The sequence below is a fragment of the Ochotona princeps genome, chromosome X (assembly GCF_030435755.1).
Source record: "Ochotona princeps isolate mOchPri1 chromosome X, mOchPri1.hap1, whole genome shotgun sequence".
Taxonomy (NCBI): domain Eukaryota; kingdom Metazoa; phylum Chordata; class Mammalia; order Lagomorpha; family Ochotonidae; genus Ochotona; species Ochotona princeps.
Window position 1 is genome coordinate 34,593,268 of NC_080865.1, and position 13,907 is coordinate 34,607,174.

The window sequence follows — 13,907 nt, forward strand, 5'->3', positions numbered from 1 at the left end:
TTTCTCAAATACAAAACAGCAACAGCATATGTACAAGTTTTGCCACTGCAACATGAGTTTTAATGGTAAAAGTTCAGAAATAACAGAAATATTAAATAATAGGAACCTAGCTAAGTAAGTGAGAACACATTCAATAATATAGTATTATGCAGTCTAAAAACAAAAAATAAAAGAATGAGGACAATCCCTATGACCTTGACAGTGATTTGCACGATGTTTGTAAACTAAATAAACAACAACAAATCCAAGGTGTAAAACAGAGTAAAATATGGCTTTTCTTATTGTCATTTTTATTCATGTTTATACTCCAGTGGAAATGTGCTCTTACTACATTTTACTTGTTGAATATTATTATTAGCTAGTGGCAATTTAAGCCTATGAATATGAAGTGGACTAAAGTAATGTTTTTGCAAATGCTGACGTAAACAGGGGAGGGAGTGTATTGAGGAAAGCAGGGGAGTGAGGGAAGTGTGGTTGTCTTCTGGGAACTGTACCTGTGGAGTATTATCTTAATAGTAAAACAGAGAGAGAGAGAGAGAGAGAGAGAGAGAGAGAGAGAGAGAGAGAGAGAGAGAAAATATACCCGTATTTTTTTTTTTTTTGACAAATGAAGCATAGTAAGCTATTTTTTTAAAAATGTGATTCCAAAGGTAGTTAAATGTAATTATTACATGACCTAGCAATTTCCCTGGCAGATGTCCAGGTATACCCAAGCTAAACAAACCAAAAATGTCCACAGAAATACTTAGAAATAAATGCTCATAACATCATTATTGAAAAGGTCAAAACAACTGAAATGTCCATCAATTAATGAAGGAAGAAACAGAATATGGTATTTTCATGCAGTTGAAGATTATTTGGCCATAAAAGTAACCGAAATATTGATAATGCTACAACATGGATGAACATTGAACACATACTAAGTGAAAGAATGCATTCATGAAACAGCATGAGCTGTGTTAATTCCATGTATATGACATGTCAAGAAAAGGTAGTTTATTGAAGCAAAAGGCAGATTAGTGATTGCTGAAGGCTGGGAAGTCAGAGTGTTAGGAGAGGGGTGTGATTGATAATGAGGTTTCTTTATGAGGCGATGCAAATATTTGAAATTAGAGTGGTGACAGTTACACAGCTCCACAAATATACTAAAAAAAAACCCACTAAATTGTACCCTTTAAAGGGGAGAATTTTATGTTATGTAAAATGTATCTCAGTAGTTACGAATGTAATCCAGTGAAAGTGGTTATAAATGAGATAAAGACCTGTATTCCTCTAAGTATGTCTCCTTATACAATTTTGATTTTTAAGCAATTTTAATTTTTTACATATACAAAAATAAAATTAAACTCACAGGAAAATATAAACATTAAAATTGAACCTGCAAAGAAATTAAATGTAAATATTTACAAATTTTATAATACAGCCACATGGCGAAAGCTGTCTTTTCAGCTAACTTGTCAGCACGTTTAAATATAGATGACTCATACTTAATGGTTTATATTCCAAAAGCAACAAGGGCTGCAAAAAGTTTTTAGCATTACTCAATAGGATTGTTGCTAGTAGCAACAGTTATAATTCAAAATAAATGCACACATACATGTACACAAACATACACAGATTCCACAAAGAAAGCAAAAATGTGAATATATTAATGATATGCCAAGTCAAGATTTATGGTATAAAACAAAAAGATACAGATACAGGATTTAAGGTGTAGGAGGCAAGCATTTGGATCAGTAGTTAAATCAGCACTTGGGACAACCACATCCCATGTCAGGGTGCCTCTTGTAAGACTCAGCTACTCCTCTTTTGATTCAGCTTTCTGCTAATATGTATCCTGGGAAACAGTAGGTGGTATCAGGAGTCCTTGGGTTCCTGCCACCCATATAGGAGGCCTGGATTGAGTTTTGGGTTCCGGGATTTGGCTTGGCCCCACCCTGGCTCTTCAAGGCATTGAAAGAGTGAACCTGCAAATAGGAGATCGCTTTCTTTCTCTGTATCAAATGAAACAGAAACACATAATAATTAAATCTATAAGAAAAGTATATTGTTAAATTGAGAATGTCATTATGAACTCAGGACTTCACAACAAAACAAAAACAAAACAGCAAACTGTTCAATGGGCCAGTCTTGAAGTGATTAGAATCACTTAATTAGAATTCCTAAAAAGGAATGAGCACATCTAGTGTTCAGTTCTATGTTTCCAAATTCCCTTTTGAAAGGGACTGGGAATGCTTAGAGAAATGGGTGTTCCCAGATGTGGGGCAAGGAAAGTATAAGGACAAATTGTGCCCTGTAGGGGAGGAAGAAACCCCCTCTTTCTTTTGCATAGTTCTTATGTGGGCTCCTTGGTTGAATCTAGGAACTCAATAAATACAAGAGGAGAACATGAAATTTGTATTAAATTTCCATGCACAGATTCACGAGAGAGTGAATTCTGAATAAATGACCAAAGTATGATGCTTTTCATACTTTTTTAGATAAAAAAGGAATAAATTTGTGAATGAAGAGAGGACAAAGCAACATCTAGACTAGGCTATATATCTTGGGAATGTTACGAAGAGATATTGTGGACGAGGGTTTAGAAGCTACTGAAAGATAAGGGTTACTTCAAAGTTTGTTTATTCAAGTTCATTGCAGCCTCAAATACCAGTCTGTGTTGACTGAGGCTGTTTTCCAGCGTCGGTATGTGAAGGACGTCCCTCCCAGAAGAACTTTTTATAGGTTGCTGCATGTAGAAAACAGGCCAAATGGCTCTTTCTGAAGTTACAATGGAATTTCAGCTTAAAATAATCAATATAGCCACTCTGCACATTTGTCGAAGGCATCTCCTTAAATCCTTCAGCCACACAGGAATCTGTTGGAAAGGGTTGATGCTGATGATATTTAGGGCAACCTAAACATCAAAACTACAAATAATGTATTTGTAACACCGAGTAAACCAAAAGCCGTAGGAGTAGGAAGAGGAAGGAAAGCTTTTCATTACTGAAGAATGTCGGCCAACAATGCATCAGGAATGATAAAATAAAAAGAATCACTGTGTTATATACTCAGTGCCTTGTTTCAGGCAGGGCTAAAACCACAGAAGAGTGTCAGGAACAGAATATTCACAATTTTTTTTACAACTTCTGTGTATTCCTTGCAGGTTACTTGTTAATTCCAAATGGGAAAAATGTGTCTTTATAGTAAAGACGACTATTAGATGCGATTTTAAAGAATTAATGAAATTTAGCATTGCTAATGTACCAACTGAGCTTAAGACCCTTATAATTTGATAGAGTAAGAAGTACAAATATGAACTATGAAATATTTTCCTCAGAATGTTCATTCTCAAATTATGTCTTCCCAGTTTATCAGTAATAAAGGGTATAGAAAAGCTGACTGTTTGATATTCTATAAGACAAATGGTTTGGGCTTCCGGAAAAGACAATGTTCTGGGGAAAATAGGTAGGGATACTATTTTCCATTAAGATAATAGAAACAGAAAAATATATAATAAATAGCAATATAAATAAGTATAGTACAGGAACTTGAATTGGAATCCGATATAGAACATCCAGAAATAAAATGTATTTTTTCTGTGACTTACGAGAAAGCTTGAATATGGATGTAACATTAGATGCTGTAGAATTATAAATTTTCTTAGATATAAAAATGTAATTGTGATTCTGTAGGAAAATGCGTTGATTTTTTGGAGATAGATGCTGAAATATTTAGGGTTGAGGCAATTTATTCTCAAAGAATTCAGAAAAATATACATACAAAGAGAGAAGGCAAATGTGGCCCAACTACTTATTATTGAATTTAGGTATAGAGAATATAATTATTCGCAGTTCTGCTATTTCAAAATTTTATTTTGTGGACCTTGATGGCTGTCAGCTATGGGGAAAATATAAATAAAAATTAAGCTTGATTCTAATTGAGAAATTTACAGAGAAGAAAATTTAGGTGCTTTGAAATGCACATAATTATGCTGCCTGCCAGCTGCTGTTTTCATAATCTATATGATGATTATATCTGTGCTTTGTAATGTGTTCTCCCTGCCAATCTGTTTTCTAAGCTAATGGAAGAAACAAACTGACCTCAGCCAATTTCAGGTACCTAATTATCTTGTAATTTTTTTTTTGGTTGGTATCTTTCATTAGTCACAGGTAGGAGAATGCAAGATCCGTCTACCTAACAATTCCACTACCAGTGGAATATTGCAGTGGATGCAAGGCTCGAGCTGAATTCTGCCTTTATAACATAGCTATTTGCGAGGAAGCAGACACGAAAAGAATTGTAGAACATGTTCTATAAATTCGTTGAAACCCATCTCTCTGTCCTTTCAGATGCTCTGACAATATCGTTCATGAAAGGTTTTTTTTTTTTTCCCCAAGGCTGATGACATAATACTAGTGACAAAATTGGGTTTGGGCAATAAAATCCTATGATCTCTTGTACAATTGAAGCCTTGTACCTGGGCTACGATTCTAAAGAATGAGGGCTATTAGGATGATGGACCTCTTAGTTCACAATAACTGGTATTTCTGAAGCAATGTTATATGGAAATTAGAAAATACAGAAAAGAAAAATAAAGGAAAAAAGCAACAGTAAAAGCTTCCTGTTGCCAACATTCAATAATCACTGTTGTTAATGTGATGCATACTTATATCCTTCCAGATCTTTCTGTGTATGTGTGTAAATGTTTATGTGTACACGTGGATATTTTCAGTTTTTTACCAAAATGTGTCCTTCATTGTTTTTCAAACTGCTTTTTTTGCAATTCAATGATATCTACCTTTCTAGACTATACTAACATTCTGTTAACCCCAAAAGTGTTATTCATAGATGCTTATAGACTAATGCCATATATGGGAGAACACATTATATCCATTACTTAAGTCTTTTTTGTGTCTTTAGGTTAATGTAGTCATTGTGTGTGTGTGTGTGTCACTGGTGTATTGCTGAGACACACAACTAGTTACAGATTGCTGCCTAAGGCTTTCTTCATTGTTGTATTTTTCATTGTATTTTTGTGTTTCCTGTAAAGTAGAAGCTATATCTAAAGGTTAGATAGATTTAAGTGAACTCATTTTCACCCAGAATAAATTACAGGTGATGTTGTGTACCTTACGTTGCTTCATGGCAGAAGATACATAATTTTCATTGATCTGCTGTATTGATGTTAAAATTGACCATTGCTTTTTTTCTTCTACCCTGTTCATACAAGGATGAGAGTGTCTATATCATACCTAAAATAGATCTGGGTATTTTGAATAAATCTAGCCTAAATGATATATCTATAATACATTATGCTAATTAACAAGCCTTTGATGTTGAATAGTTAGGAAAAGAGTAGAAGCTTATAGCAGACCCTCTGAATTCTAATTAGTCTTTTTAAAACATATTAATTAGGAATCCAGATATTTATCAACTAAAGACTGGATAAAGAAAACTTGATATATACACACGATAGAATATTATTCAACCATACAAAGAGTGAAATCCTGACATTTGCATCAAAACGAATGGGAGTTATACCATTATTTGAGTGAAATAAACCAGGCTCAGAGAAGTATCTTTTCATTTATATGTGGACATTGTTATATACAATATAAAAACTGTGTGGATGTTGTATCATTGGCTATACAAATAGTGCTTCACTGAATCATACTTTGTACATGGCAATATATTCCTCTTACATTATGATCATTATGCAACCATCATTTTGTGATGTTAATATCTATTTTCAAGAGAAATATATGTATGAAGAGGTCTACATATGAAGTGATTGGATCAAAAAGTTAAAAATTGTTCAACTTTAAAGGTAAAAATCATAAACTTACAAAATATTAAGATTTGACTAGGAAATATGTAAAGTTATGCAAGTTTTTTTTTTATTAAAAAAAAGACCTAATTAATTAAAAAAAGACCTACTTAATTAATCCTCCCTCAATACATAAGTATGTGATCATGATAAGAAAACTACAATCGGGGCCGACACTATGATGTAGTAAGATGTTTCCACCTATGATGCAGGCATTAAGCACGGGTGCAGGTTGAAGTCCCTGTTGCTGTACTTATGATCCAGCTCCCTGCCAATGTGTCTGGGAAAGCAACAGAAGATAACCCTCGTACTTGGGCCCTGGCATACATGTGGGAGACCTGGATGCAGTTTCCAATTCCTAGCTTTGCTCTGGACCAGCCCCAGTGGTGGAGGCTGACTCAGCGGCTGGAGGATCGCCCTCTCTCTTCTTTTCCTTCCCTTCCTTAGTCTGCCTTTCAAGTAAATAAACATAAGGAGACTTTTTGAAAACCGAAAAGACAATGAAACATTGAGTTGATGTTACTAGTTCGGAGCTCCCTGCAGAACACAGTGTTCCTTTTTCTATGTATTTTCCAACCCTGTGTTCTGTATATTTAAGTACTTTAGCTTAGTCTGAACAATGCCCTGAATTTCATCAATGCCATCAACTGCGGTGATTATATTATTTTAGGTACTATTAAAACAGAAAAAAAAATGATCTTATTGTCAAATCATCATGTAATTTTTTTGAAGACATTTTAAGTAGAAGATAAATGCAACAGTGAACATGATTTAGCTGAGAATGCTAAATATAAGGAGCTATTATCAAGTTTATGCATGCAGAGGATGTGATAATTACATGAGAACTCCTGCTTGACAATATTGATTTTGCAAAATGTATTGATTCTGGGCCCAGCGCAGTACCCTAGCGGCTAAATTCCTTGCCTTGTGCACGCTGGGATCCCACATGGGCACCGGTTCTAATCCCAGCCACCCTGCTTCGATCCAGCTCCCTGCTTGTGGCCTGGGAAAGCAGTCAAGGGCGGTCCAAAGCCTTGGGACCCTGCACCTGCATGGGAGACCTGGAAGAAGCTCCTGGTTCCTGGCTTCGGATCGACACAGCACCGGCCGTTGCGGCCACTTGAGGAGTGAATCAATGGATGGAAGATCTTCTTCTCTGTCTCCTTTCTTCTCTGTATATCTGACTTTGCAATAAAAATAAATAAAACTAAAAAAAATTGATTCTAACATTTATCCAGAATTAATATTACAATTTGAAAAAGAAAAATGCTCCTTAGATTTGTTGACATTTGGAAGAACCCCAGAATCTAATTTTGGTAAAAAAAAAAAAAATGAAAATATATGTCTACACATGAACACACACATATATACTTAGGAACATGCATGTTTTCACGTATAGGCTAGGACATAATAGCTTTGATTGTAGTGTTCTTAAAAAAGATTTTTCTTTTGAAGGCACAGTGACAGAAAAGCAGAGACAGAGAGACAGGTATCTTCTATTGACTGGCTCATTCCACAAATGATTCCAGCGACTGGAGCAGTAGCAGGGGGCAGGAACAGAAGCAGACCTGCTCGTACTCAAACTGACACTCCATCGTGGGATGCCAGCATTATAAGCAGTAGCTTAACTTGTTGCACCACAATACCAACCGATTGCTTTTTTTTCCCTTTGATGAACAGTTTATTTTGCAAAATTTCAAGTGTACATATTTGAAAGTGTAGGAAAGAGTGTGAGGAACTTTTATGTGCCCATCCCCAGCCTCAGTGATTATGGACGTGTGACTAAGCTCATTTCATTTGTATCCCCCCAGATTTCTCCAAAACTTCTTGTTTTTTCATCCATAAATATTTCAATTTATATATTGAAAAGATGAGAAATCTTTATAAGCGTAAGTAAAATAAAATCGCATCTAAAAAGAAATTATAATGATTCCTTAACATCATCATATATGTTTTGGATTTTCAGTGATCCAAAATGTATTACAGTTTTTTTTTAAATTGGGGCCTAAATTTCATCTACTTATAGGAATCTATTAGAATTTTAAAAGATTTATTTAAAAGTCAGAGTTCCAGGGACAGGGGATGGGTGGAGAGAGAAAGAAATCTTCCATCCACTGGTTCACTCTCTGGATGGTCTCAACGGCCAGTACTGGACCAGCTGAAACCAGGAACCAGGAGCTTCTTCCAGGCCAGGCCATTAGCTAGGAATTAGATGAGAGTATTTCAGCTATTTTGTTTATTTGTTTGTTTGTTTTTTAAAAAAAGATTTGTTTCTTGTTTCTGGAAAGGCAGATTTGCAGAGAGAAGGAGAGACAGAAATATCTTCCATCTGCTAGTTAACTCCCCGAGTGACCACCAAGGCCAGAGCTGAGCCAATCCAAAGACAGGAGCCAGGAGCCAGGAGCAATTCATATGGAATAACACTGTCACAGCAGTGGATTAACGTGCAGAGCCACCCTTAGAATGCTTTTTAAGCCTCTTTTTGATTTGCAATTACAAAGAAATGTTCCTGGAGGAAAGGTAACCTTCCAAGTCTCCTTTAAAGACCAAGACGGAAGAGTATCCTACATGAGAAACCAGGAACATTCTTCAGAGAAATAGAAGATAATTTTATGTTGAAAGAACTCCTGTAAGGATTTTGAACTAGAAAAGCTGGCAGTGGGCACAATGGGATTACTTAAGAAGGTTTGAACCCATACCTTGCCATGTGTTCACTAATTTTGTGACCTTGCTAAGTGCTTTAACTTAGTGAATCTAGATTTCAAAACTGAAATATTCTGGCCCAGCACAATGGTTCAATTGGTAATCCTCCCCCTTCAAGCACCTGAATCCCATGTGAGTGCCAGTGCATGTCCCAGCTGCTCTGCTTCCCATCCAGCTCCCTGCTTGTGGCCTGGGAAAGCAATGGAGGATGGCCCAAAGCTTTGGGACCCTCCATCTGCATGGGAGATCCAGAAGAGGCTCCTGGCTCCTGGCTCCTGGCTCCTGGCTCCTGGCTTCTGATTCCTGTCTTCAGCTTGGCTCAGCTCTGGCCTTGGTGGCCACTCGGGGGAGTGAACTAGCAGATGGAAGATCTTTCTCTATGTTTCTCCTTCTCTCTGAAAATCTGCCTTTCCAATAAAATAAATACATTTTTAAACACACACACCAAAATGGCTGAAATACTCTGCATTGTGGAATTGTGATGGTTCAGTGAGCTGCTGGAACAGTGAGCAAACATAGGCTTCCTTCAAAGCTTAACAAAAGGAGATAAGCAATTGTCCTGGCTTTGCCACTTAAGGTTTAATCATCTGGGATCACTTGGTGGCAGCATGGAGACACTTTTCATTTGAATATCTGAAGAAAAAATCTCTCAGTAAAGAATACAGGTTAATTGCAGAAGTATTTAAATTGTTGAAAGGGATTCATCACCACCAGTCTAGCCATATCAAAGGCTTTGAATAGTTGCTGCTCATTACCATCTGAATGGCACCAGCCTTTGTCAAGAGTTCAACAGATTTCATTAAGGTTTGTCTAAAGATTCAAACTCTCTCAATTACCCACTTAGTGTCAAGAACCTGCCTATCGATGGGTCAGTCTTTTCAAGGCCTTTGCCTGGGCTGGTTTAGAAAATTAGTGTTTTGGGTTGGTACCTGGGCTGTTCTAGCTTCTGAATACCTCCTCACACCCACAGCCAAAAGGATGCTAATCCGGCATGCCTTTCACTTGCTGCCTCCAGTTTGAAAGAGCACCAGAAGAGCTCAGTTCCCTTCGAAATAATTAGTACCTGTTGTGGGCTGGTAACACACTGCAAAATGGTTTGCTGCCCAGCAAGAGAGGCATGTAAATACACAGACAATTGCACCATAGTTTGATTGCCAGAGGTGTCAATTCAGAAGGCAGTGAGCAGTGGTAGTCCTAGCGGAGATGTCACCTACTATGAATTTCCAAAGATAGATATTCTTTAGGTGTAGGAGAAATAATACAATAGTACAATTTTATGTCCAGGGATTCACTGAGCAGTGATGTGGAGGTATAAAACTTGATGGAATAGCGAGAAAACTCTAAGCCATTTAGGATTACAATAGTATCAAAGATTGGCATTGCCTAGAATGGAGAATCTCGGAATGGGAATAATACCGGCATAGTTTCCAAGATGCCAGGTATCATGCCAAAGCAATTTGCCTCTCTTTTCTCAATTCATCTCTGAAGTGGGTACTGTTTTGGCAAGTAGGATAAGAGAAACCTAGAGAGGACAGAATGAACGTGCTTTGTTGTGCGGGTGGTGAGTGGCAGGGCTGCAAATTAAATCCATGTTTGTTTTAGACCCTGCATGTGCATGGGGCTTAAAAAACAGTCAATTGAAGAAAGTCTTTAATTGCCGCTTTAAAAAAATTGCCCCTGTCCTATAAAATTAGGAAACTACTGCAAGGAATTTCAGCAAGGACGCTGACTAGCAAATCAGGTCTTTGGGGATTACGGAACCTGATGATGTCTGTACCTTGACTTTGAGCAAGCCCCTGCCCTTCTTTGGGCCTTTTTACCCCCTCATCTAAAGAATATGATAAAAGGATGATCTTTTTTTTTTTAAGATTTATTTTATTTTATTACAGCCAGATATACACAGAGGAGGAGAGACAGAGAGGAAGATCTTCCATCCGATGATTCACTCCCCAAGTGAGCCGCAACGGGCCAGTGCGCACCAATCCGAAGCCGGGAACCTGGAACCTCTTCCGGGTCTCCCACGCGGGTGCAGGGTCCCAATGCATTGGGCCGTCCTCGACTGCCTTCCCAGGCCACAAGCAGGGAGCTGGATGGGAAGTGGAGCCGCCGGGACTAGAACCGGTGCCCATATGGGATCCCGGGGCTTTCAAGGTGAGGACCTTAGCCGCTAGGCCACGCCGCCGGGCCCAAGGATGATCTTTTAAAAAGATGTATTTTGCTTATTTAAATTATAGAGAGGGAGAGGCAGATTGTGAAATCTTCCACCTGTTGGTCATAGCCTAAATGAGTGCAGTAGCTAAGGGCTAGGCCAGACCTACCTCAGGATTCGTAGCTTCATCCAGGTCTTCCACGTGGGTTCAAGGGTCTGTGTACTTGAGTTTGTGTTGCTTTCTCAGGTACATTAGTAGAAAGTTTGATTGGAAGTGGAGTGCTGGGACACCAACTGGCATCCATATGGGGTGCTGGCAATGCAGGTGCCAGCTTAACATGCTATGCTGTAGTACAGACCCCAAAAGGATGATCCTAAGAATCCCTTTAAATTTTCAGTACATGTGATTAGAGAGTTAGAGGAAGAAATTAGATTCCTGACTGGGGAAACCTGAAGACTTTTTCCATGTACTTTGTTGTTCTTCATACACGCTCCTGGTATTCCTCTTGCCTTGAATGCCCTCTTGCTGGCTCCCTGCCTTGGCAAATGCTTTTGACTATGGTTTCCCATATGCTGCTAGTTATCTTAGGTATGGTTTCCTTTGGCTCTTAGGTGTATATCAGTGTTTATTGTCAGTTGTTTTTAGTCTTTCCTTCTCTTACATCCTTTGGATCCTTCCTTTTCTTCTGTTTTTAAGTTTCTTTCACTTAGTATACACTTCACATGATTTTGATTACAAAGGAATTGTTGGAGTAAATCTTACTAAATCATTTTCTTTTTCTTCTGGCAGTGTGTGTGAGCACAGCAAAGAGAATCTTATGACTCCCTCCAACATGGGAGTGATCTTTGGGCCTACCTTGATGAGAGCTCAGGAGGACACTGTGGCCGCCATGATGAACATCAAGTTCCAGAACATTGTGGTGGAAATTCTAATCGAGCACTTTGGAAAGGTATGCACTTCCTATTCTCACCACCATTATACTCCACGTGTTAGCTTCTCCCCCCAACCCCTAGCCCCGGACACCTCTTAAGTTTGTGTCTTCCTCTTTTGCTCAGCTTGACAATGAAAGGTAATCCCCTTAGGAAAGAATGACATTTTAATGGTGATTCTGGTCCTGGAAAATTCACTCATTCAGAATATATTGCTTGGATATCTCATACTATGCTTGAGGCTTGAGGCTGCATGTATTGAAGTAGTTACATTTCTGAGCCTTTAAGGAGCTAGCATTGGAGTATGGAGAAAAATATGTAAACAGAGGAAAATATGAGGCATAAAAGTGCATATACCCATTTCCCATGCCCATTTCTTGAGTGGCTTGTTTGTTTTGACATTTTGGTTGTTTTGTAGTTCTTTGTATATTCTGGAAATTAGCCCTTTCTCACCTATGTGGTGCGTGAAGATCTTCTCCCATTCTGTGGGTTGCTTTTTTACTTTGTTGATTGTTTCCTTCGCTGTACAGAGGCTTGTTAGTTTGATGAGGTCCCATTTGTTTATTCTGGTTTTGATTGCTAATGCTTTTGGTGTCCTTTTTAGGAAGTCGGGACCTACCCCTAGATCTTGTAGAGTATTTCCAACATTTTCTTCCAAAAGTTTGAAGGTTTCTGGATGTAGGTTTAGATCTTTTATCCATTTAGATTTGATCTTACTGTATGGTGAGAGATGTGGGTCTTTTTGTTTCTGCAGGCTATCAACCAGTTGTCCCAACAGCATTTATTGAACAGACCTTCCCATTTGCCTGGATTGTCGTTTGTCTTTTTGTCAAAGATTATTTGGCCGCATTTGTGTGGGTTCCCTTCTGGTGTTTCTATTCTGCTCCATTGATCTTCTTCTCTGTTTTTTTGCCAGTACCAGGCTGTTTTGATAACCACTGCCCTGTAGTATATCCAGAGGTCTGGGACTTGATTCCCCCTGCTAACTTCCTATTCTTGAGAATGGTTCTAGCTATTCGTGGTTTTTTGTGTTTCCAGATGAACTTTTGAATCATTGTTTCCAGATCTGTGAAAAATGTTTTGGGCAATTTGATTGGGATTGCGTTGAAAGAATATATTGCTTTTGGCAGTATAGACATTTTAATGATAAAACACTTCACAAAAGAACAAACCCAAATGGCAAATAAACATATGAAAAAATGCTCAAGTTCCCTGGCAATAAGGGAAATCCAAATTAAAACATCAATGAGGTACCACCTAACGCCAGTAAGACTGGCCCACATGAATAAAAGCACCAACAACACTTGTTGGCGAGGTTGTGGGGAAAAGGGAACCCTACTCCACTGCTGGTGGGGCTGCAGGTTGGTACAGCCTCTATGGAAATCAGTATGGAGAACATTCAAACAACTCAAAATCGACATACCGTATGATCCAGCAATAGCACTCCTAGGAATATATCCAAAACACCTGTTTTACGAGAAACCAACATGCACTCCTATATTCATAGCCGCACAATCAGTAATTGCAAAAACATGGAAACAACCGAAATGCCCATCAGCAGAAGTCTGGATAAGAAAGCTATGGTTCATCTACTCCATGGAATACTACTCAGCTATTAAAAAAACCAAAATGCAGTTCTTTGTGGCCAAATGGGCCAAACTGGAAACCATAATGCTAAGGGAAATGAGCCAATCCCAAAGGGTTAGATACCACATGTTTGCGTTAATTTAAGAGGATATGATGTTATGTAAAACATGTTACTTTATGTATATTATGTTATATGTTGTGTATAAACTAAAATTGAATTGACAATGAGGTGATCACAGAAGATGGTTAAGAAATCGCAATTGTTTTTGACATAGTGGTTACTCAATACTATAACTATTAATTACACAACGAAGTTAATTGTTGCTGAGGGTATGTTGGAGTCTTTAATTGATCGGGTTGATATTCTGCTGGCTCTGCCATCGGACCAGACAGGGTCTCCCCAAGAAGCTGAGGAACTAGACTGGACTATAAGATGTTGGACTCTATGTTTAGTTTATGCTTGCAAAGAGGGAATTTCAACAGTACTTGATCAGTAGATATGCAACAAGGTGGAATATTCCACATGGGGGGAGGGCGGGGGGAGTGGTGGGGTGATTCCCAGTTCCAACGAAACTGTATCACATAATACAATGTAATCAATGAATAAAAAAACTGTATTATAAAATAATAACAACAATAATAAAATGTATTTAAAAAACAAACAAAAAAAATGTCATCATCACACTGAAAAAAAAAGTGGCATATACAAGGTAACTTTAAGGAAGAAGA

General features: G+C 38.0%; 1 protein-coding gene across 4 annotated transcripts in view; it reads left to right on the plus strand.

Annotated features, from left to right (window-relative positions):
• OPHN1 (oligophrenin 1) overlaps positions 1-13,907 on the plus strand; it is a 329,287-nt gene that overhangs the window by 252,573 nt on the left and 62,807 nt on the right. For all 4 annotated transcript variants that reach the window (XM_004595205.4, XM_058658533.1, XM_058658534.1 and 1 more), the window contains one exon: positions 11,452-11,611. In XM_004595205.4, coding sequence (XP_004595262.2) covers positions 11,452-11,611 — 160 coding nt within the window. The remainder of the gene's footprint in view (positions 1-11,451; positions 11,612-13,907) is intronic.